The following is a 24,122-nucleotide window of genomic DNA, read 5'->3' as shown; positions in this document are numbered from 1 at the left end:
TTCAAGCCAGAAGAATATTTACTAGAAGATGTTAAATTTAGTCACTTAAAAATGTTTTTGCACTCGGGGCCAAATTCAGCCTTGGCCGCCACAGTCAATGAGAGCAGACATGCCTCCCCTGTGTGCCTTTGTTGCAGGGTCCCGCTGGGCAGAGCACACTGTGGACTGCACTTTACCATTTCCTCTGTGCAGAGGAGAATATGACCCCATCTGTGACCAATTATCACTTGTTATAGACCACAGAAAAAAAAACGCTGTACCCTGTAGAGCTTAAGAGTCTTTGCCCAAACCTGTAGACAGATCAGAGGGCCCAGGATGTTAGACTGACTTCTGTGTCCCATGGAAATGCCTCGCCTGGCTTCTTGACATGGGATGAGATGAAGGAAGAACTAAATCATTACGTTTTGACCTGAAGAGCTTTGTGCTTGGAGGAATCCTTCCTCATTCTCTCTAGCTGCCAAAGAACCCCCAAAGTTAATGTAGTTATGCTGGAAATAAGCTGCAGGATTCAGAATACTGAACTCAAGGAGAGCTTATCCCGGAGGGCTTTTCAAATCACAGTAGTGCCTCTTCAAAAGTAATGTAGAGGAAAGAAAACAACCTATCTTTGCACATTTGCAGCAGCCTTACCACACGTCACGAAAAGGGATAGATCTGGGGGAAAATCTGAATATTGAAACCCGTTTTGACATATTTCTTGGAATAAAATACAAATACATTTAATTGATTTCTTACTTGATATGTATATATATGCTTTAAAGATAAGTACTTGAAATTATATAACCTATCTGTGAAAACCTGCAGAACTGTTTAAAGATTAAAGATTGTCTTAATAAATAAGAGATCTGAACTTTAAGCACAAGACTGTAACTCAGAATAAGTTTAGGCTTAAAAGAAATGTCTATTTTCTAATTATCTGAATCTAGCATGTCCTTTGTTTTGACAGATGCTCATTTAATGGAGAAGTTTTTAAATCGTGTTCAGAAATCTCAGGGACATTTTAAAGCAACTTATGCTTACCCTGCGTTTTACCTTCCAGAAGAATTTCCATGTTTTTATTTTGGATTTCAAAAGAATCCAGCTGTTTAATCTCTTCCCACCTCTTGGGAAGATTTCCTTCCAAGAAGATAACCTACAGTGCTCCTAATTAGCTCTGCAAATGGTCAAACAGATTTTTCTCAATGAGACATGGAAATTTGTACATGGATATAAGGACCACAAACCTGAGATCTCCAGATCTTTATTTAAATATATATATATAATTTCTGATGAATAAATTTGTCTTTATAAAAGTTATCTTTGCATTTATCTCTATATTTTCTATTTTATTTTTCTCATTATTTAAGTGGGTAATGAGCTGTCCAAACACAACCAAACTAAATGGAGCCATTTCAGATATTATGGGGTGTTCTGCCTGATCTTATGGTACCACAGAGAACAGGTGTGGGTCTCCTCTACATTCTATGTTACTTCAACCAGTCCTTGCAAATGTCCTAGGTACCCCTACAGCATCTGAAAAGGGACTGGGTGCCTATGTTTAGGGAATAGTATTGAGGTTTAGAAATAAACAATTACCAATATAAGTACCTCCAATCAGTAAAAAAAAAACAGTTATAATCCTACGTGGCTTTCTGTTCAATTTTGAAATTGCTGTTCAAAAGGACTTCTGCAGAGAAGTTCAGAAGTATTCACCACACATAGATGGGACTGAAAGCTCATTTAAATTCTGAGCTCTTCCAAGAAAAAGAGACTTTTTAATAGTTTTTTTGGTTAGTCTTCAAAATCAACAACTGCATGCAGGAATTTCCTGTGCCATGCTCAAATTATTTAAAGAAGATTAACTTGATAGTGTATTCTTTTTGTAGTGACTCCACTTGCATTTGTTAAGAGATGAGTAAAAAGTTATCTTGCTAAATAGATCTCTGACCTATAGGCTACATATAACTAAGAACAAAGTATGTCTATTTTGGGTGTCAAACTGTTTTCCTTCTTAATGCAAAGCTCGCATGAAAGCTAGAAGTTGCTACTAGTTTAACAATTCTTACAATTATTATTATTATTATTATTATTTTTGGTATGTTATTCTGCTGGTAATAGAACATATGAAGCCACAGATTCTTGTATTGACAAGTCCTGGCCAGAAACAACAACAACAAAAAAAAGCTTTCAAAAACTGCAAAATGTTTATGAATTCTAATCCTCAGCACATGAATAAATACATTTGACAAACTGCAGATTACCTTACAGAGGACTTTCCCAACCTTTTCAATTTGAGTTCAATTACATATGTAGTGTTTAAAAACTGAAGTTCATCTTGCCAACATTTTAAAACTAGAATACACCATTATTTGTAAAAGTGAAGGGCAGATAATAAGTTATAATTATCCTATTAATCACCTGTAAAGAATTGCATTCAAGGAAGAATTCATCCTCAAATTACAATAATTGGTTATTAGAAGAAAAACATTTTTTTCCTGCCTTTGGCAGGAATACACTTGTAGTTTGCTGTGCAAGTTCATGAATAGTATGCTGAAATCAAGCAGTGTACATGCTATAGGCCATGTGGTGTAGATTGCCATAAATCTGTATACGTCAACAGACGTGCTGACTTCTAACTGCTAACTCGGTATCAGACTTCCTCATTAATGTCTGCTCCTCGGCAACACCTTTACTTATTCTTTTAAGCAAACATCAGTTTCTTATGGTAGTACTGGTAATGACATCCCCTCTGGAGTATTTTTGTCTTCTCAGCAGCCACAGCGTATTTTCTCTTTGAAATTCTGCTGCACCAGACCATTTAATGCATGTCCCTGAGGACGCAGCTGTGAGTAAGAGCACATGAGAATAATGCTTATTGCATGAGATGTTTCAAGTTATTAATGATCATGTTCTTTTATAAGTGGATTATAAATGGCAGTGTGCTTATGTTTGTCTTCAATCTGTTACTACATTTTTGTCTCTCTTAAAATTTGCTTTGCTATATTTTGCAAACAGATTCATAAATTATCTAATTTCCAAGTCCCTGCTTACTCTAAAAGAAAACGGAAGAAAGTTTCTAATTTCAGTCCACTTATCCCATTCCTTTTTCTCACAGTCAGTATTAGATAATGGCTGGTCAGTAACAGCAGAAATGGTAGTTGGGTGTGATATAGTGTTAAAACAAAACAAAGCATTTTGCATAAATGGGTAGCACCACCAAATGGTCATAACTGGATAGAGGGACCCAGGCATCTACAGAGTAAGATACATCGTATCATCAGCATTGTATTATTAGCATTAGTCCCATAAAGGTGCAAATTTCAGAGAGTGGGTTTAGAAGAGCTACAAAAAGCCCCTGACATCGTAAGATACTGCCACAGGGAAATTCACAACAGAATACGAATGAGTATTTCGAATGCCCTGGAAAACACTCACTGGGAAGGTAACACTGCATTCACTAAGATTGTCAAATGCTTCAAGCCAGGTTTTCATATTTCAGCATCTAAATAAAAGGACTAGCACTGAACTGAGCATCAGTTTCAATAGTACACATCACAAGACTGGAATACACTTCTTATGGGTCTTGTCAAAGGTAACAGAAGATAAAGCCCAGATGAAAGATTATTTTTTTTTTCATATGGACATGTCTACTTCTGGATATTTCTGAGAATACTGTTGAGAAAGCTATCACTAGATTCATTCTATGTATAATGTAATAAACAATAAGCATTTTTTTTATTGATGGGTCATAAAGATAAAAAGCAAAGGTTAAAAAACATTTAGTAAAGCCTTCTATCCAATTTCCATCAGAGGATACATTTACTTCACATTATTCTCATAGGTATGAAGACTTAAGTGGAAGGGAATGAACAGACTAGCTTGCAATTTAGCACTAACACACTTGATTGGTGAAATTATTTAGCTATTACCATTTCCCCTGGGGAAAAATGGTAACACACTGAACTTTATAACAAGATCTCACAAAATTCACAGTTTATGGTAAAAACTTCAGTCCTTTCATAAATGACTTTGTCTGCACCTTCAGCAAGCTTATCTTCCTTCTCACTGTATTTATAGGAGAAAAGATATTTTCTATACAACAGAACCAATTTTCACAGACAAGTGATTATCTAGTTCTTGTTTACATAACTAATATGTACTCATGTTTAGTTAGGCTGTCAGTCCACTCTCAAAACTTTTTTCATAATATATACAGTGTTTGATATGGGAAAATTGGACATTCCATTTAAACTGCATACAGACCAACATGAATCTTCATTTCTAACCTGATTTTTTTTTTTTTTTGAAGTCTTGGACACTTTTTTATTAATGTTTTTCAATTTCAAGAACCTCTGATTTATTTTTTTTCTTCTACTCACCAGTAGAAGCAGTGTCAAAATACTGAAAAAAAAAGTCATTGCAATATCCAATCTTTAAGATTATCAGATACCTTGAAAAAGCCCTTTTTTTTTTTTTTTTTTTTCTTTTTTCTTTTTTCTTTTTTTTTTTTCTTTTTTTTTTTCCCATGATAACTGGCTGGAAGGTCTGATCCTAATAAATGATATGCTCATGTCTACCAGTTAGTCAAGCCTGTTATTTAGTACATCACCATATGCAAATTTTGAAGTATTAAATCTCACTCAGAACTGGGAATAACTTAGGAAAACACTGAATGATTTATATAATAATATTATTTAGAGATATTTATCCAAACCAAAGCATGCTTTTAGCTCATCTGAGATGTGTTCAAAATGCATGTTTTTTATACCCAAAGAAAAAAGGTCTGCTGCCTTTGTTACTAAAAGAAAATCAAAGATAGGAGTTTCAGCAAACTTGGATCATTCTCTCCACCTATTATGATTTATGTTTTACCTCATTTCCTAAAAGGGCGTTTATGCAGGCTTCAGATGCATCACAGATGGCAGTAAGGTCATGTCCTCCCTCCAGTGCCAGAACAACACGGCCATCCGCTAACTTCAGCAATTGCTTGGTTAGGTGACCAAAACCTATTATTAAAATACAGTAGTGAAAATAATTAAAGCAGAACAGATATTACTGGCATATTTCACATCTGCTGTGTAAGAATGTAGAAAGCTCAAAGATATTGCACAGGGTGCATGGGATATATTTAGTCCAGTATCCTGTTTCTGACTATGGCCCACACCAGATGCTTTGGAGTTAGGTATATGGAATTTTGTATGAGACAGATGTGAGATAATGTCCCTCATGCTGATCCTTAATAGCTGGAGATTAGTTGAAACATGAGGTTGTCTCTCCCTTTGTAACATCATTAACCCATTGTCACTCCGGATTCTCGTCTCATTTGCACATCAATGTAACAAGTAACAAGTTAAATAACAAGTAACCATGTTATTTAGATTTAGATAATGTGACCCTGTTCAGTCATGGCATTGATATGACAAATAACTTTTGTAGTTAAGCTATTACATTATAGTTAAAAATAATTGTATTTTTCAAATGAGATAATGAATTTTTTGTTTACAGCTTGCTTCTTTGTATTTGGTCTTTAAGTTGTGGAGTGAAAAATAGTGGAAACATGTCATATCTTAGCTCCATTTTGTAAGTGTTTTTGGAAACAACACTAACAACTGGATCACTTTTTTGATTCAAAGTTTTGGTATAAGACGAAACTGCCCAGCATATCTCTACCAGTGTTGCTTGCTACTGCTCCACAATGTTCTAAGCAATTCTGCATCACAGTCAAAAATGATGGTACTCCATTTTCAATGGTGATCTATAACTACAAAAATATTGCCACAAAGTTTTCATCTGCAATTCAAGTAAAAATAATTTATTTGACTTTTAACAACAAAACAAATTACATGAACAAATGTTAATTTGCAGAGAAGAGATATTTCAAGTTTTGTGTTGGTTTCCCAGAACAGCTGTTGTTTGTTTTTGTTACTCACTCCTTTAAGTGAGAAATGATAAATAAAGCTTTGAAACTACTGAAGTTAAATACCCATCACATGTTCTTAACTGTTCTACTTGGCCTGATTTAGTTGCTCTACTGATGGCCATCACAACTCATTCCAGTGCATTTCATAGTCTTAAATAAAGCACTTTGAAAATACCTGCTAAAGTCTGGGGTTCTTTAAAGACAGGAAAATCACCACCTTTTTTTCATGTTCTAGTGAAGAAGGTGACCACATATTCAAAAATACAAAAAATTACAAGCATATTTTCCAAATAAACTTTACAGGACAAACTTAAGGCTTGATCTGGCAAACAATAAATGCACAATTAGTTCAATTTACATCTTAGGACTCTGTTAAGCATGAAGACAACTGTTTTTAGAACAGGAACTTTAATGATACCAGATTTAGTTTAGTTATTCTGGCAAAAAGAGAAAGAGAAGGAAAAAGAAAAAAAAGGAAAAGGAAAAGGAAAAGGAAGAAAAAGAAAAAGAAAAAGAAAAAGAAAAAGAAAAAGAAAAAGAAAAAGAAAAAGAAAAAGAAAAAGAAAAAGAAAAAGAAAAAGAAAAAGAAAAAGAAAAAGAAAAAGAAAAAGAAAAAGAAAAAGAAAAAGAAAAAGAAAAAGAAGAAATAAAAGAGGAAAAAAGGGAAAGGAACAAGAACAAAAAAGAAAAAATGAAAGAGAAGAATAAAAAGAAAAAAAAAAAAAAAAGATCTACTTGTCACTTAATCTATAGCTGATCACAGAACACTTAGGGTGAAATATTGTTTCCTTAAACCGCTCCACAATCTTCTGTACCCTCTAAGAACTGTGGTTTTGATTCTAGCAAAGTAACTACACCATGGTTCAAATTACATACAGGGTTGAAAAACAAATAAAATCTTAAACTCTCATTTAAGCTCAACCTTTCTTCATGAAAAAAAACAAAGCCTCTCTACAAAAGACTGAATTTAGACAGGATAATAAAAGTGAAGGAAGGAGTGGAATGAGGATAACCTTTGATCTTTAGCCAATTTCTACTTTCTTTTACCTACAGGATTTATTTCTGTCTGCATGTTACACATGTGATCTTCAGATTCATAACAAGAGAGTGCCAGCAGCATAAAGTGAGTCGTACATACAGCATTTAAAGGAAATGAAGTATGAACAGGCACAGACTCCCCACATCTACAAACGCTACAACCCATTCCTAGGCTCTGTGAGAAATCCAACAGCACTTCTTAGCACTGTCATCCTCACATTACAGCTTCTGTGAAAAACGGAAAGATCTTCCCTATTTTCCCTGCACATTTTGAAAATATTATGTGACTAAATGCTGCTGCAGCCACACCATAATTTTCTGGATTATGTGTGGCAATAAATGTAAAGACCATCTCAATGGCTTTTTCTTCTTTTAGACAACCATACAAAATATATCTCATAGCCATTTGAGATATTGAGAGTCAAAAAAGCCATTGACTTCTTGCTTTCCTAATATTTTTCCTAGTATCAATGCTATAATAATCATTACTGGTTGAGTGGGGATATATGCAATGAGCCACATAGAAAGTATCTTTCCCAACGCAAATCACAGTAACAAAAAAAAATAATAAAAAAAATTAATAAAAAAAAAATGTTGCCAAACCAAATCAACCTGATGGGGTCTTTTCTTCAGTATAAATACCCCAAGACAGTAAAGGTGTCTTCCTAGGAAGGGAGGAAATAACTTTAGTCAACAATACCAATGGTGCCTGAGACTGAATGAGTTATGGAAAGTCTTAACAAAGAAACTTGGATCCTGTGTCACTGCAGCAACCTAGGAAAGATATTAGCTTCCTCAAGGAAATCCCCTGGAGCACAGCAGTAACAAAATGGAAAGAAAGGAATCCCAGTCAAGTAATAGTTTTAAGATGGACTATAGTTCATGCCAAATAATTAAGGAAAACAAGAAGAAAATAGTAACAAGCACCATGAAAAGAAGTAGTCATCTCCCCTGATATAAGGAGACTAGGCACATATTTGACACCCCACTGAACAACTTTCAGGCAAAAAAGAAATAAGACAAACATGCAGTATCTATCCCAGCTCTTCCAATTCACATGTATTTCTAGAAATCAGCAGAAATTCTTGGCCCGTCTACTCTGCCTGCTGACAAAGGTGCCAGCTGTAATGCTGGCTTTAATGCTGGCATTTCAGTTTGGATTTGCCACATTCTAAAGTGTATGGGTTTACTCTAATGCATAAGAATTACAGATTAGTGAAATTTTATAAAAACATATGAAGGTTCAGATATAAAGTGGAAAGTCATGTTAAAACACCAGCACTTAATTTTCAGTCCAGCCTGAAATGGGCATCCCTTCTTTGAGGCTGCAATTTGTCCACATGGCTGCCTTTGGGCCATTTACAATCTGAGTACTGTCTTAATGACAGACACCTACCACTCAGGGTTTGAAATAGCCTTAGGAGCACCCACAGTTATTTGTGTCCATGAGCATCAGTACAAATGTCACATTATTTTAAAAATATATATAGTATTTCCAATCGTTTCAGTCAATAAGTGAGAAAATATACATACAGGGGTATTTTTCAAATCTTACTGTAAATGTACTTAATGATATTGTACTTCAGAGAAATAGCAAGTTTTTTTTTTTTTTTTACAGTTATGCTCTTGCAGTGCACCAGAAAATTGTAAGGTTTTGTGCCAACATTTATTTTCAGGTATGTTTTTTATAATTTAAATATTAAAAATTCCTGTTTCCTTTGCATATATTTATTCATCCAAGATAGAATTTGCAAAAGCACTTAATATTGACTTGCTATGATCCTTGTAAATACAGTGAAAAACCTCTGATTTACACAAGAAACAGCAATAAATCACTATTCTGAATGTTCTATATGAACTATTTCTGAAAATCTCACTCACCATTTGGTTTGCATTTTGCTGACAAAAAAGTAGCATGTATGAAAAACTATACACCTAAGCAAAAAATGAAGAGCAGATTAAAACTGAAATAATTATAAGATACTACCTAAATATGAAGAGGAGAAGATGCTGCAAGATCCTCTTGGAACAATGCAGTTGTGTGTATTATATACAGAAGAATAAAAAAAAAAAAGCCAGAAAAAATATTTTAAAATATCTGGATACTTTACAGTACTAACAAATTTACTAATGTGCCAAATTTATGATAACCTTTGAGAAATAATGCTATTAATGTTTTACTTTCTGAGTTCTTATTTACCAACTTGATACAATTTTCCAAGACCCTGATTTGCTGTTCACTTTTCTTCTATGTTCCCTGAATCTGTGTAATTGTGGCAGCAGCCAACACTCTAATCATGGTTACAAACTGCATCTATCATCTAAGTACCATATTGCATTCAAATAATGCATTAACAGACATGTACTCATAAACTTTGAGTAGCATAACTAAATTATTTTACTGCAGATTGCACATCATGAATTTTACTTTCTAGTGGACAACTTGAATGTTTGTGTTATTGGGCATTGTTATGCATTAGAGAATTACACAGTATATGAGCTGTTATCTACTGACCTTTGAAGTGAAAATACAAATTTTTAAAACAAAAACATAACAAGTATTCTTCAATTATACCCTTTCCCCTCCTCCAGTGTTATTACTGGAGGAAATACAATACTCAGCCTCATGTTATAACATGTTCTATTGTGGGAAGGCAGAAAGAGAGAAAAATTAATGCTGTATTATACTAATGAACAAGCTGCCAGGCTGTTGTTGGAGGACACAGTGTGCTGCTCACTTGAATTACCATTTAATCAAGTAAGTCAGCTTTTAGTGGACTGTCTGATGTCCCAGTTTAGCACTGAGTTCTGTTTTTGTTGGTTGTGTTTTTATTTATTTATTTATTTCCTTTTGTAACAGACAGCCTCCCCTCGTGTTCCCTCTAGTTTTGCAAACAGCAAGGAATGATTGGTGACACTTCTGCTTCATTTGACCAAAGTGGCTGGAGCACCAATATTCTACCTAGACTTATTGAAAACCAATAAAATACATTAAAACCTATAAAAAGAGAACCAGGAAGTATTTCAATTTTCTAGTTTTGCTTTCGGGGTATGCTTACGCTGACAACCCAAAAGTGGTAAAGAGCAAGTAAAACACCTTTGACCCATGCCAGTCCCCTTTAATCACAAAACTTTGTTGTGTAGTACAGGTAGATGAGGTAAAGCTAACAAATCAGAGTTTGTACATACAGCCTCACATTCTGGGAGAAACACTTGAGAAGGAAGACAACTTGTGAATGTGATCCTTTCCCCTTTTCTTAGTAGACAGGGAGAGGTCTGTATAGAGGGGCCCACCCCAGCTGACATTGCAGCACTCCTCATTTGCAGAAACAATCATATATACAATTCAGTTTGCCCACCACTGAATGTGCAAACACCTACCTAATGGGGTCTATACCTGCCTCAGAAGAAGACAGACCCCTTCCCTCTCCCTTGCTGCACATAAGGAGAGCAGATGTCTCCCGCATGGGTGACAGAAGCCTGAGCTGAGCAGAGCCATGACGCTGGCCTTTGCTCAGGGGAGGCGGCTCCTGGAAAAATGAGGACACGTCAACAACCAAAAGGCTGGCGAGGCTCAGGGGTTATGGAGAAAGCCTCAGTGAGGCTCCTGCTGCAGCAGGGCCCCAACAGCTCTTTCAGCTTCAGCATCTTAAAAGCTACAATCCGACCCTAAATTACAGGCAGAGTTCTGGTGAGCTCCTTTGGCTATTCAGAGCAGCCTTGAGAGGAATACACCCAAAACACAAAAACTCCACAGTCTCTATCCTAGACCTCCAAGCATGTATTTAACTATTATTTACCATTTAATCATGTCATTACTCTCTAATTTACTTGAGAATGTGTTTTCCTCTCATTAAAACTGTTGCGATGATTGCTGCCAAAAGTCTACCCACCAGTGTTCTGCGCTCCATCCCTGTGGTTCCTTCGCGACTATTTGATTAATTTTCATTGATATTCTTCCAACAATAGCATCTAAAATTAACTGGATCAGTTTTTACATAACTTCATGAGTCATCAGGCTACGTGTCCTAAATAAATACATCCATACAGGAGTCAAATGATAATTTACCCTTCCAGCACTGGCAGGAGCTAGAACATTTTGCAAAACTTGTCTTATGTGATAAGAAAAGACATTTTATTCTCAGGTCTTAATTCTGTACCTTTTATTCAATCAAAACTTCATTTGGATTAAGTCAGAGGCTTGATTTAGTTGGCAAGATGTGGCCCTGAGTGAGGGGAAAAGGGAGATTTTAAAGCCAAATATATTCTTATGAAAAACATTTTCCGAATGGCTGAAATTATGAATGTTAGTGCTAAGATACCTGAATTTAAATGGTAAAGACCTGGCCTCCAGACATTAGCTGCTGATTTCTTACTTTTAATTCCAGAGAAGGAAGCTCAGTAAGACTTTAAATTACATGTCTTAAGAAGGCATTTAATTTAGATTAAATTAGACAGTAATTGTACGTTAAATAAATACCAATGGTCCCAGAAACACATTTTTTATGGATTAACAATTTATGTAATAGATGTTTTTATTGCATGCCTGTTAGTTCTACAGTAATATGTTTTTCATAATTAGCTGTTCTTGAGCTGCTACACTGAACAGAACTTATTAAATCTCTATTATATACTTACTCAAGGATGCATAGAATGTCTCTTCAAAAGCCAAATAATGCAAATTTGTCTCATTAGAGGGTAGGGTTATCTTGCCAATGCTGAGTAGGATGGTCTGGGCACCCAGGTATCCAAGTGGGTCACATAGTCCATTGCATTTGCTCAGTCATCCAGGAAAAAGGCATTTGTATACCTCCACCATACATACAACAGCAGCACTACCCATCTGACAAAGTGTTCTTCAGAGAAAACACATGGAGGAAGAAGCTTCCCCTAAACTCTTTTCCCAGCTCATTTATACAAAAAAAAAAAAAAAAAAAAAAAAAAAAAAAGTACAGGATTTCTTTTGTGTTTTGTATTATCAAGTAACAGGGATTCAGAATCCTCCAGGAAAGGTCACAGTAGTGTACAAAATAATGACCATGTTTTTAGAGCTATTGTAGTGCTGTCATGTGGATTCAGAGGGAAAAAATTCAACCACAAATTTCAACTGCCAGAGTTGAAAGCAGGAGATTTTTGGACATTCCCAAAACCAGTTAGATGTTTTTAGGCCTGTTCTTACTAAGTAAGACCATGCTCCATGACTTCCTTTCTTCTTGGTTTCCTCATATTCTCTTAATCTCTGTCCTGTCTCACACCTGGCCCAAGTAATAACTTCTCCCCTCTTCTGCCATCCTCCCTCTTTTTCGTTTTGCTTCCCACATAGCAAATCCCCTTCTCTGTAAAGCTGGACAGGAAGCAAGATTATCCATCCCACTGAGTTTTTCAATGTTTTTTCCAGGAACACATAGCTGTTCTGCATAAGAAAGCTGAAGCCAAGAGGGAAAATGCAGAACTGCAGACAACAAGGTAGCATGTCAGAAACTCAGATTCACATCTCTGAATCAGGCTGTTGCTGCGTCTGAAGGGTGGAGGTTCCATTCTGTGTGGGTTTTGTTTCTTTTTTTTTTACTTTATTTTTTCTGAAAAGACTTTAGAAATGTCTCAAATGGGATTCTGTGTGTATAGCCTAATCAGATTGATAATTATCATCTTAAAATCTGGCCCACATACTGTCAAATTTGCCAAGTGGTAGTGCAAGTGGTAGCATTGATGCCATTATAGGTTCCTCCAAATCTGGTCAAGTGCTTGACTTAAACTGATACACAAAATATGCATCTGATGTTACAACTTACAGATGATTATATCTCCAAATCTGACTTCAGACTCAGCAAGAAGTTGGCTAAAAAACAAAACATCTGATAATAAATAAATAAATAATTCCAAGTATGAGAAATCTATTTCATTCACGATTGAATGAAAATCAAATACTACTATTGACTACTATTAAATCAATAAGCTTGATTAAATCTGGAGAAGGTTATTATAATGCTACTGCCTATAACTTGAAATATTTTAAAAATACATAGGGCAAAGCTTCTTCTCTTACAAATGAGTATAGCTGAAATATGGGCACAGAGTTATGACCAACAATGTGATGGGAAGATCCAGATTTTTATTTTTTTAACTGATAAAAAGCCAAGTCAGTTAATTTTGAATTGACCCAAGAGACTAACACAAAGGATCTGATTTAAAGCTCATCACTCAGAAGCTGAGAACTGACTGCCATTTTCTGAAGATGGTCTACAAAATTCTGCCAAGAAAAGCAGCATGGATTAAACAATCTTTCCAACATACACAGCTTCTCTGAATCTAAGAATTAAGGCTCTCACTTTATTTGCAGTCATTTACTGACCCTGCCACATCAACACAGCACATTAAATTAAGGTTAAGTTGCTTAGCCAGTGTTAATCAGCATATGCCATAATCTAAGGACTCGGCCTCCAGATGTGAATCATTCATCTTTGCAAGATGAGGGACATAGATACAATAAACGTATCAGGGATGGGTTCTTGTACATGGAAAGACTTGAGGTAAATACTAGACTTCCTGACCAATTTGGCATCACGTCTCCTGGTGAACTCAATATTACTATCAGAGGTCTAACGTCCCTCAGGATTTGGATCACATTGTTTAATAAACATCATTTTATAATATCAGGAGGAAATAAGGTCGTGCATTTCTAAGGGATTACTGTACATCTTGAGTAGTTACTTTCCCTCTGGCCTTGTGCCTGTTAACCCCACCTGACACATGCTATAATCACCAAGAAATGCACTGCCTGTCACCACTTATTGAAAAGGTAATGTGTAAAACTCACTAAAGGAAATGGAATTAAAACTAGGTTTGGGGTCTGACTCTTTACAGTCTTCTGATTAATTGCAATTTCCAAATAAAATACATTGAGCAACTTTCTATTATGCTGTTCTATTACAAAAACACATAAAAATAAAGAATGTGATTTCAACCCATACAACAGCCCCTTTGTCTCTTTTCATACTAATAAAAGGACACAAAGATGCCTTGAAATGGCAGGTAAAACCCCTCAGACTAAAAGAAACTGCAGCTAACATTAGAATGACACAGGTAGCTCCACATAGCCTCCTTTCTGAATGGAGAAGTCATATCAGAGCTTAGTCATACATGTTATTAGACAGCAGACTTTGCAAGAACCATAAACCCTAAGCTGCTGGGAGCACACGCACACACACACACACACACACACAAAGTGGCACGGAATTATATGGGCCTCAAGTGGAGGCAGAGCTGATGTCACTCCATTCTGATGCACAGGAGGTGAAAATATGCAGAAAATATTTTTATTTGCTGTTTCCCAGAATGAAATATGTGATTCATCCTCATCACAGATATGTAGAATTTTTAAAGCATTAGAGCAAAGATGTTCAATTTATTTTATTTTATTTTATTTTTTTCCCATTTTGTAAGCAATAGGGCCAGATTCAGTTGCTGAATGAACAAGAGGGATTCATGTGTTACATGAATACATGTGAATACATGTGTTACATGATACATGTTAAAACTGTGTTCTGATACAATGTTGATTGGAATAGGCTTGGCCTCAGTTTCCTCAGAACATGTTCCCACTGCATACACATGTGAGAATAAAATCTTTCTTTAGAATATCCCATCGATGCCTTTTCAGTCTTCTGAAATATGCTTCCCAGAAAAAGCCCTTCTGTGAGCTTCTGCAGCTGAACGCTAAACTACAAATTACTGCATGAGAACCAACCAGAAACTCTCATGGACTTCTTCACACAGTGGTTTTCTACCTTTTCTTCAGTAAACTTCAAGCATTGAGTGAAAACTACTTTCAGGCAGCTGAGCCGTCAGGGAGTACTACTTTCCGGGTTTGTGCAGAGTGAAGAGCAGAGTCACTCAGGAATAACCTGATTCTGTAGGATCTATAGATAAGCAAATGGCCACTATTTCTCCTGTTACCATAGCATGAAAGCAGTATCAAGGGAAGCTGGCAGACATAATCTTCATTGAACAACAGACACATCAAGACAAACAATGACATTTCTGTGCTATATTCTGACATAAACCCAGCCAGCTAATGTCAAGGTAATTTGAGGACTCCAGATGTTGTTGCAGCTGCATTACCAAAGTCATCTTAGTCATTCTTCTTAAAAGAGGGAAGTTCAAAATAGGGCAAAAATCATTCACTCAGTGTTAAGAGACTGTTTCTTGAGCAACATCGGCAATTTCTTCTTCAAGAGAAAACAGTATATTGGCTTTTCTAAATGGAGACACTGAAAATCTACTACAAGAATAGCTACTGTTTCTCCCCGCAGAGTTTTAAATGCTACAAGTAAAATAACCTGCTGTCAGAACCCAAAACCCCCTTGCAGCACCCAAAACTTAGCAAACAACTTACACCAAACATCAGGATTGCATTTATTCTTCCTTCTGACAAAGTTGAAGAATCACAGCAGCCAAAAGCTTGGGAAAAATTATACAAACATCATAGCAAAGCCACTTACAAACATCTAACAGCAAAGGTGTTTAATTGTCTCTCTACAGATAAATAAAGAAGCTCTACAAGGAAAAATTCAAATTCAGAAATGCTCCACTCACCAGGGCATGCAGTCATCACTCCAGCAGAAAAGGATGCACTTTTTAGTCATTCTCAGCTTTGGCCAAACTGCTGATTTCATTTCATAAAAGAAGTGGTAATGAATCAAGTTTCTATCATCTTTCCACTGTTCTTACCTAATTTTTATAGCTGGATGCTATGTTAGATTGAATTAGTTAATTCACAGTAATCATATAATAGAAAGAAAGACAAAAAAAAAAAAAAAAAAAAAAAAAAAAGAGACATGGGAGAGTTGGGAAAATAATCATAGACTTTGTTGGGTCAATGAAAATAACTTATCAAATAAGATAAGTACATTTTTGAGACTAAAAGAAAATGTAGGCATAGGAAGGAAATTACTGGTTGTCTGAATGGATGAACGAGAACAAAAATTAATATGAATATGCAATTGAACAGTGTTGAGGAATTAGATTTTCTAATAACCATCAGTAATGGTCAGAAATTAAACAGAACAAAGGAAGTTTATGCACTTATTTCTGCAGATAACATACAGCATTTCTGAATTCTTCTCCAGGGATACTCCAGGGATATACTTTCACATCCTTTGTACACAGAGGAAGATGAGACAGTCCCACAGTTATATTAACATGGAAATGATTCAGATTTTGTCTGCAGTGAACTCTGGATTGCTCAGTGACCAGCTGCCAACTTAGCCAAGGTCTAAACATAGGCAGCTGGCACTGAATTGCAAATATTCATGTGACAATATTCAGTAATTCCATGTGCAAATATTCAGTATTCCATGTGACAGCTTTATATGTGTAGGCAAAAGTGGTACTGATAACACCCTGAGCAAACAAGGTGAAGACACATTAAAATAAGCAGGTATTTGATAAGAAGATAGTCTGTCTGGGAATTATCACATCATTTGCCCTATATTGAGACATACTGTTACATGGTCTCAGAGAAAAAAATCTGAACTAATCTCATGGCTACAATGAATTTATACTTCTTGAATCGTGAGCAAAATTTTACGAAAGGTAAACATTTCTCTTCTTCTAATCACAGTAAAATAAATTTAGAATTTGTGAATAAAATTCACACTAAAGTTCAAACATATACTTGGAGATCCACATTTTATCAGTCAGAACAGATTTCATTATGAATACACAAGCATTTGGTATCATCTGGACTCAAAGAGTCAGTAGCAGTTGTTCTTTCTAATCTTTAAACTCCTTTCATGTCTCTCCAGACTATGTCTTATTCCAGTGAGTCACCAAAAGTGACCTTTTTATACATACAAATCTTTAGAGGAAGGGGAAAGGGTAGCTTTTGCCCCTTCTATATGCATGGCTGTCTCAAGATGCTAAGTGCCAGCATATACCTAGCCCAGCTTGGAACAGCTCAAAAAACAGCCTGGAAGGCTTTTTAATGATTATTACAAACAAAAAGCTTTTGTTTCCTTTCCCACATACCCATTGTGAAATTAATAGTCTGAAAGTTACATATTTATTATAACACTAGGACTTGCTCTCAGCTCCAAATAGAAAACATGGTTGGGGTCAAGTACTTGCTGGTAGGCAAAGGAAGAACACATTTCCAAATTGAGGATGACTTCTACTGGTGGTAGCTACTAAAAAAACACACTTCTTTAGTACTAAAATCTATACAGTTCCACATTCCTGGATGTTGCCTCCTTATTGAGGAGGTATGAAGCCCATACTTCCTGAATGTGCAACTAGAAGGGCTCATACAGGTGTAAGTGGTGGCAGGCAGAGGAGGATGTAAAAACAAAACAAGCAAACAAATGTTTGTTTTTCATTCTATCCTGTTTTGATTGTCCAAGAAGCGGGCAGGACCAGACCTTGTGACCCCTTAAGACCAGGATATTTTTACTTCTTGTACATGCTACAGTGGACCTTCCTGCATCCTTACTGTGTCTGGAAATGCTCTGGAGAAATGTGTTTCAAGGTGACTATTATCTGTTCTGTGGCACCCTATACTGTGCATATAATTTAATATTTGGATCCGAGCTCTGTCTGAATTTCTGTCTGTGGCTTTTTGCAGGCAGTTGCATTGTGTAAATGGTAACGAATGACCTTTGATTTGATAGCTGATTTTACATATTGGATTATCAGAAAAAAAAATAAATAAAAAATTAAAAGATTATTTAAAAAAAAAATCAGATTAGATTTTATTTAAAATCTAGTGACATTCCCCAGTGCCATTTTTGCATCAACTACTTTTAAGAACAGTGCTCATGTTCTTCAAACTTGTTTTTCATTATAGAAAAGAGGCTAACAGAAAAAAAAAAAAAAAAAAAAAAAAAAGTATACACAAAAGAGGTAGAGGAACATTTATTTCCTTTGTTTTTTTAGATTTAGACAGAAATTTTGAAATTAGTTAGCATTTGTTGCTATGTTGTGGTTACTTTCTGAATCTGTCACTCTATACTGAAAAAGGCAAAGGTCCAGAATAGTAGATGTTCACTTAATTAATAACTCTATCTTAAAGCATATGCAAAAGGGTTCTATTGTGCAAGCAATCGTAAATCTCACTTGGCCTAACTTAGACCAATTGACCTTATAACCCAAATAATGTTCCTTTGTGCATGGTTTTTATATGCAATCTTTAGATTTACTGTTTCAAAGAAAAAGTGTGTAAACATTTTTAGCTGAGCCTAAACTGAGAAACTCATTCATCCTACAGATGGCTGAAAGTTTGAGCCAAACTGGTAAACTTGTTCTGGAAAGAGCCTCTATTGATGCTTCTTTCAGTGGATCCAGATTCAAATTTTTCATCTGTGCATTTTCACACGCCACTGATATCTTAATTAGGAATGAAATGAGAAAAAGAGAAAACACATATATTAGCAGTTCATTGGACAGGAGAGAACATAATAGGAAAAGGTAATGACACTTTGCCAGCCTGAGGGTGTTCCATAGCTAGTTATCAGAGGACTGTTGCAAATAAAAAATTCTGAGAACTTCTTGAAGAAAAAGGCACGGGAAAAAAAAACACAGGTAACATAAATGTACCTTCTATTTTCTCCTTCTGTAATTATCCAAACTCTTTATATTTCCTTTTACTATAAACAAAATTTCAGGTCATATATTAATGTTCAATGCACAGAGCACACTTATTGCTTCTATAACTATGTTCTTGGTGACATCTATACCAAAACAGTGAAAAATCTTTTTGCTTGATTAAAACTTGTAAAGACTTTATTGTAGAAATTACCAAAATTTCTAAATTTTGGTAATTTAGAAAGAAAAAAAAAAAAAAAGAAAAAAAAGAAAAAAAGAAAAAAAAAAAAAGTTATCTATATTATCAACAGTGCACACTAAAAATGTCAAAGTAACTGTCTCCAAAATGAATTCTGGTAACTTCTGAAGTGCATATGTGGGAGTTACAATGTTAGCACATAGCAAATATCCAAAGATCTGCAATTAACTCTAAGATATTCTTCAAATCTCTCTTAGGATGGGAAGTTTTTTTGGCCACCCACTTTTGGAGAGCACTGGTACTCTGAGTCAGCTTCCAGAGGCTCCACTGGCTGTCTAAGGAATCTGTGCTTTTAATTAAAAGAGCAAGGCTAGGTGCTTAAGTTAGGACAGTACACTAAGACCTTTCAAAAGGACACAGAATGTCTCAAACTCACTGGAAGGTTCACCCTGTCCTTGTATGATATAAAAGTATAGCCAGTCTTATATGCATTATAAGAACTGAAGTATTCATAGGTCTGAAGTATTCATTATATAAAAAACTATAATAATAAAATAAAATGATCAAATAGTACAGCCCTGATTCATCTTCATAAAACTGTTCAGAAATATATATTAGCCTTTGTAAAATGTTACATTTAGTTTAGAGACTGTCTGCACACTGCTTACTCTGACTTCCTACCCATAATTATCCATTTCTTATGGATAATGCTCAAAAAATTTATCCTAGAGTGTCTGCAATCTTATTGTGAAATTGAACCTTTATATACAACAGAATGATATTTTTTGAACCTTTATATATAACAGTTAAGATAAAGTGACAAGTAGTAAATAACTAGTTCTCTTGATCACACCAATATCCAGAAATCTTTGCAAAGAAATGCCACTTCTCAGACTTCAATAAGAATATAAATCATAGCCTGTGACTATTTCTAAATTGGAAATAAAAAGGAACAGGAGCAGGGATGGAATGAATGAGTTTTAAAAGACAAATAAATGTTTACTAAAAAGAAAAGCATTTGCATTCCTATTCACTTGGGCCACTTGCCCCTTTTGCAACCTGATAAAACAAATGAGTCAATCAAAACAACTTAGTAGAAGAACAGCAAATGGTCATTGTAAAAGTAAATGCCAGAGGAAAAGGGACGCCACAAAGGCCCCAGTCTGGCAATTTTTTTGCAGGCAGATTTAACTGGTGTACTCTGGCCAGACACCTTTGGAGTCAGACATGCCATTTCACTTAAGGACAGAAAACAGCAAAATCAGGTCCAATGGCAGTAATACAAAATGGAATTATAACTTGACCTTTTAGAAAGTTCGTAATTTGAACAGAGAAGAGTAAAATTTTTGCACATTTTTTTTCATGAGAATCTGCCTGCTCTTCAACTGTCTTTATGAGCTAAACCAAGAATATTATTCTTTCCTGCACAAACATACTGCTTTGTTTTCATTGATTTATTCTGACTGTTGCAGAGCCTTCCAGAAAACAGTGGATAAGCTGAGAATTTATGCAGTCCATATTCACTATCAGACAAATCACTGTAAAGTTTCATTTTCCCCTTGCATCTGACAAAACTGCAGGACAGCCAAATACAGGTGTTCAGATATATTCAGACAAAACTCTTTTTTCTTTCTCTCTTTTTAATGTAATATTTTGTCATTTACTCTGCTGAAAACATTATGGTTGGTAAAGTAAGATCAAGCAATAATTCTAATTTTTTTAAGGCTTTAAAGCTTTTTTTTTTTTTTTTTTTTTTTTTTTGAGAAATATGGGAGTTTAGACAGCACATTTATTTAGTTTTAATTTTTGTGCTGTCATACATCAGGACTGAAGTCCTGATTTAGAACACATGCAGCTTGCCTTTGAAGTTTTGGCTGCATTTTTAACAATGGTGAAAAAGATATAAAGAAATTAAACAGCACTAAAAAAAAAAAAAAATCATAAAACCAGGCTTTTGTGCTCTTGATTTATATATTGTTTTTTTAATGTTTGTTTAAAAAAAGCTGTATTCGCAATAATCTTTCATACAAAGCTTTGCTCTGACATTCATCCAACCTTTTTCTTCTACGCTGACCTTTCTTTTCTCTTTCCTATCCTCCTAAGTCTCTGAAGAGTGTTTTCTAATTTTGGTCCCTTTCAGTAGCAAAAATGAGTTTATTGGAATTTTTCTGAAAACTGAAGGGGTAGAAAATACACAGTGATACGCTAAACTGAGATTTCTGAATAAAAGCAATAAATATTCCAAATAAACATGGCTTCCCCATGAAGCAGTTTTATTCTGCTAGTGCTTACTGGTCTCCCCCTTCTGTGTTGAGCATGTGCAGTGGTATACATGATTCTTTTGGTCAAGTTACACAACACTGGCATTTTCTAAGGCAATTCATGAAAGCTGATAGTTGTCGTTGTTCATTTGTTGTCTGATGTGTTGTAATGAATACAACCCAATGCCATATTTATTTATCCTGTGACTATCTTTTTGCTGTTATTTTCTGCCTTTCAACTCAAAGACTAAATTTCTGAAGCAACAGCAAAAACACCACAACTGACTTTAAACATTTTCTCCTCAGGTTCTTCCACTCACTGGAATATTTTAGTACACATTAGTGTCATCTAAAGGTACTGGCATCATGTGCTGCTGAGACCAGTTTTAATTGCATGCTACCTTTGAAACATGTTGAAAGTAATTTCTAGACAGGCCAAGGCCTGAAAGTGTCCAGATGTTTGAAGTAGAACATAAAAAGCATAATTCTTAATTGTCAGCCAAATACATACATGTGCTCAATACCAGTGTGTGTGTGTGTAGAAGGGTGCAGGGTGTTTATGATAGCTGAGGGGGCTGGAGAAGCAGGGGCTGACAAGGGAGCTGGACTTTGTCTGACATATTGCAGGAAGGTTAACAGCTGCATATCCAGGATTTATTGGGAACCTCCTCATGGAGGTGCCATGGTATCTCTTCCTTTACCTTCACCATCCCACATCCACATGCTTCATATCTACATCCCTTCTAAAATACTACTCATTAAGAGTGAAACAATGATTGAGTTGCATGTGAGAAGTCTGTTTTGTGTAAGGCCTTGTTCATGGGCTCATGCAAAATCAGAGAATCATTAGGATGTCCTACAAGCAGAACTGACACCCTGGATATATGTCAAAATAGTTTTTCCCAGTGAAGTGTACTGGTAAACTTATGGTAAAGACACTTCTGAATGTCTTAGTTCCGTAATACCTCTCTTAAAATACAATATTAAGAGTGTAAATTTTTGACTGAAAATAGAGGGCTCTGCAGTTTATCTTATTTTAATTAAATTTCACTATCAATTTTAGCAACTCAGTTTGTGTTAATAGAATGCTTGATTATGAATTCATTTAATTTCATTTTTAATACATGACCTTCATACATTTTGAAGAATATACTATTGGTAAAGACCTTTGACTTCAGCACTCACCAGCATCCTTGTCTCCTGCCTTTATCCAAAGAAAAAATAGCTGTCTTGCCTCTGCTAGTCTACTAGGCTAACTACTGCTTAGTGGGCAGAGGGGAATCTTCCCAGGAAGATCTGTTGCACCAACTTTTAGAAAGGTTGAACAGCTTTTCAGAATTAAACACTTCTCTGTATTGACAGTCACAGACAAATCGAGACTTAGTAAGATGTATAAGCTAAACTTAGTTTTCATTTATGGTTCTGAAAGACTCTTTACATCAAGGCAAGTAAAACTTATTTTCATGTATGAAAGGTATTGTGAACAGTGTGCTGAATGAGAAGCTCCTCAGATAACGATGAAGTTAGAAAAAAATGCTTTTAAATTAAGTAGACAATTCCTCATTTAATACCTAATTAAAAATTACTCATACTAGAGATTTTGTAGAATCATAAAATCATAGAATATTCCAAGTTGGAAGGAACCCATAAGGATCATAGAGTCCAACTCCTGGGTCCCCAAAGGACCACTCAAAAATCAGACCACATGTCGGAGAGTGTTGTCCAAATGCTTCTTGAACTCCACCAGACTTGGTGCCATAGCCACTTTTCTGGGGAGCCTGCTCTAGTGCCCAACCACCTTCTCAGTAAAGAACTTCCTGATATCCAGACTGAATCACCTCTGTCACAGCTTCAAGCTGTTTATGGCTTTAACCTTATATTGTAGTTTACAAAATTCTGCATTCAAAGACATATTTCTTTAATTTGAACAAGTTATAATATTAATATAATAATGCATTATTAGTGTACTGTGTAATCACTAGAAAATTATTTAATAAAATATGTTATACATAATAGTGCATTATAAACATGTTTATAATAATCATTCATGGTTCATAAGTATTTTTATACAGAAATTATGGAAATGACATAGAAATTCTGGTTGTTCTACTTGTAACATGGAAGAAGTCACATTAGCATGTCATAGTAATAATTATTTTAGCTTGCAAGGCTATTCTTCCATGAATACCTTTTAGAATATTTCCAGATTCATAAACTTTGAAAATGATTACATGCAGACAGAGGACTTCTATTCAAAATGTGTTCCATTACTCCCAGTAATAATTCCTCAGACTACAGTTCTCCTTCTGACTCAAAGTATTTGTTGTCCTATCAACCCACTTTGCACCTTGCTTTCTTTGGCTAAGACACACATCATCCGCTCTTTGAAATTCTGCTTTGTACTTACCTCCCTCTCTCCTAATGTGTTTTTATTCCACTGTCCTTTTCTCCTTTTCCCTTGAGTATACTGGCACTTCTCTGCTAAGAACATGATAAAAACTTGGTAAATGGTATGTGTTTGCCAGGGTGGCTTTTAGATATCCCAGGGAAAGAAAAAAAAAAAAAAAAAAAAAAGAGGAATTTGGCCGTTTGTCCAAGTCATTTAGAAGTAACACCACCTGGTCAAAATAATGGCTCCAGCTAGGAAGACTGACAGCCAAAAATAATGGCTCCAGCTAGGAAGACTGACAGCCAGCCTTGCCATCCTCACATCTGGAATTTCCCAGGCTGAAACACAGGAAAATGTCCTCCTCATATCATCATGAATGAATTTGCTGCTCTCAAGACTTTACTTTCAGATTCAGGGTTGATTTATCTTTAAACAGTGCCACTATAAATAGCTATAGTGCTTCAAAAAGGAGACATTTGAAAAAGAGGAATGCTTTAGAGGCAGAAATTGAAGTAAATGAAAATTAAAACTCTACTGATATGCTCCAGAATGAAATCTGCACATATCAGCCTCACAAAGGTAGCAAGTGGTACAATTTATTGATCTGAAACTAACGTGGAAGGTGCAGTTCAGTAACATAATGACAAAATAGTAATAAAATGAAGATTGCAGAATATTCCTTAGTAGCAGGCCTTTCCTATGAACCTTTTTGACTGTAAAAGACAAAGGGACAGTATTATCCAATGGACTAAATTA

At 35.3% G+C, this 24,122-nt stretch overlaps 1 protein-coding gene across 1 annotated transcript in view; it reads right to left on the bottom strand.

Moving 5' to 3' along the window:
* The window catches only part of LOC311432445 (histone deacetylase 9-like), a gene marked incomplete at its 5' end in the record, with an annotated part of 142,587 nt that overhangs the window by 12,575 nt on the left and 105,890 nt on the right, over nucleotides 1-24,122 (bottom strand). Inside the window, one exon of the mRNA XM_084510894.1 lies at nucleotides 4,852-4,985. Coding sequence (XP_084367020.1) covers nucleotides 4,852-4,985 — 134 coding nt within the window. The remainder of the gene's footprint in view (nucleotides 1-4,851; nucleotides 4,986-24,122) is intronic.

The sequence above is a fragment of the Aythya ferina genome, assembly GCF_964211825.1.
Source record: "Aythya ferina genome assembly, chromosome: 2".
NCBI lineage: Eukaryota > Metazoa > Chordata > Aves > Anseriformes > Anatidae > Aythya > Aythya ferina.
The sequence above is the reverse complement of the archived record's forward strand: the minus strand, read 5'-3'. Positions and strand labels throughout refer to the sequence as shown.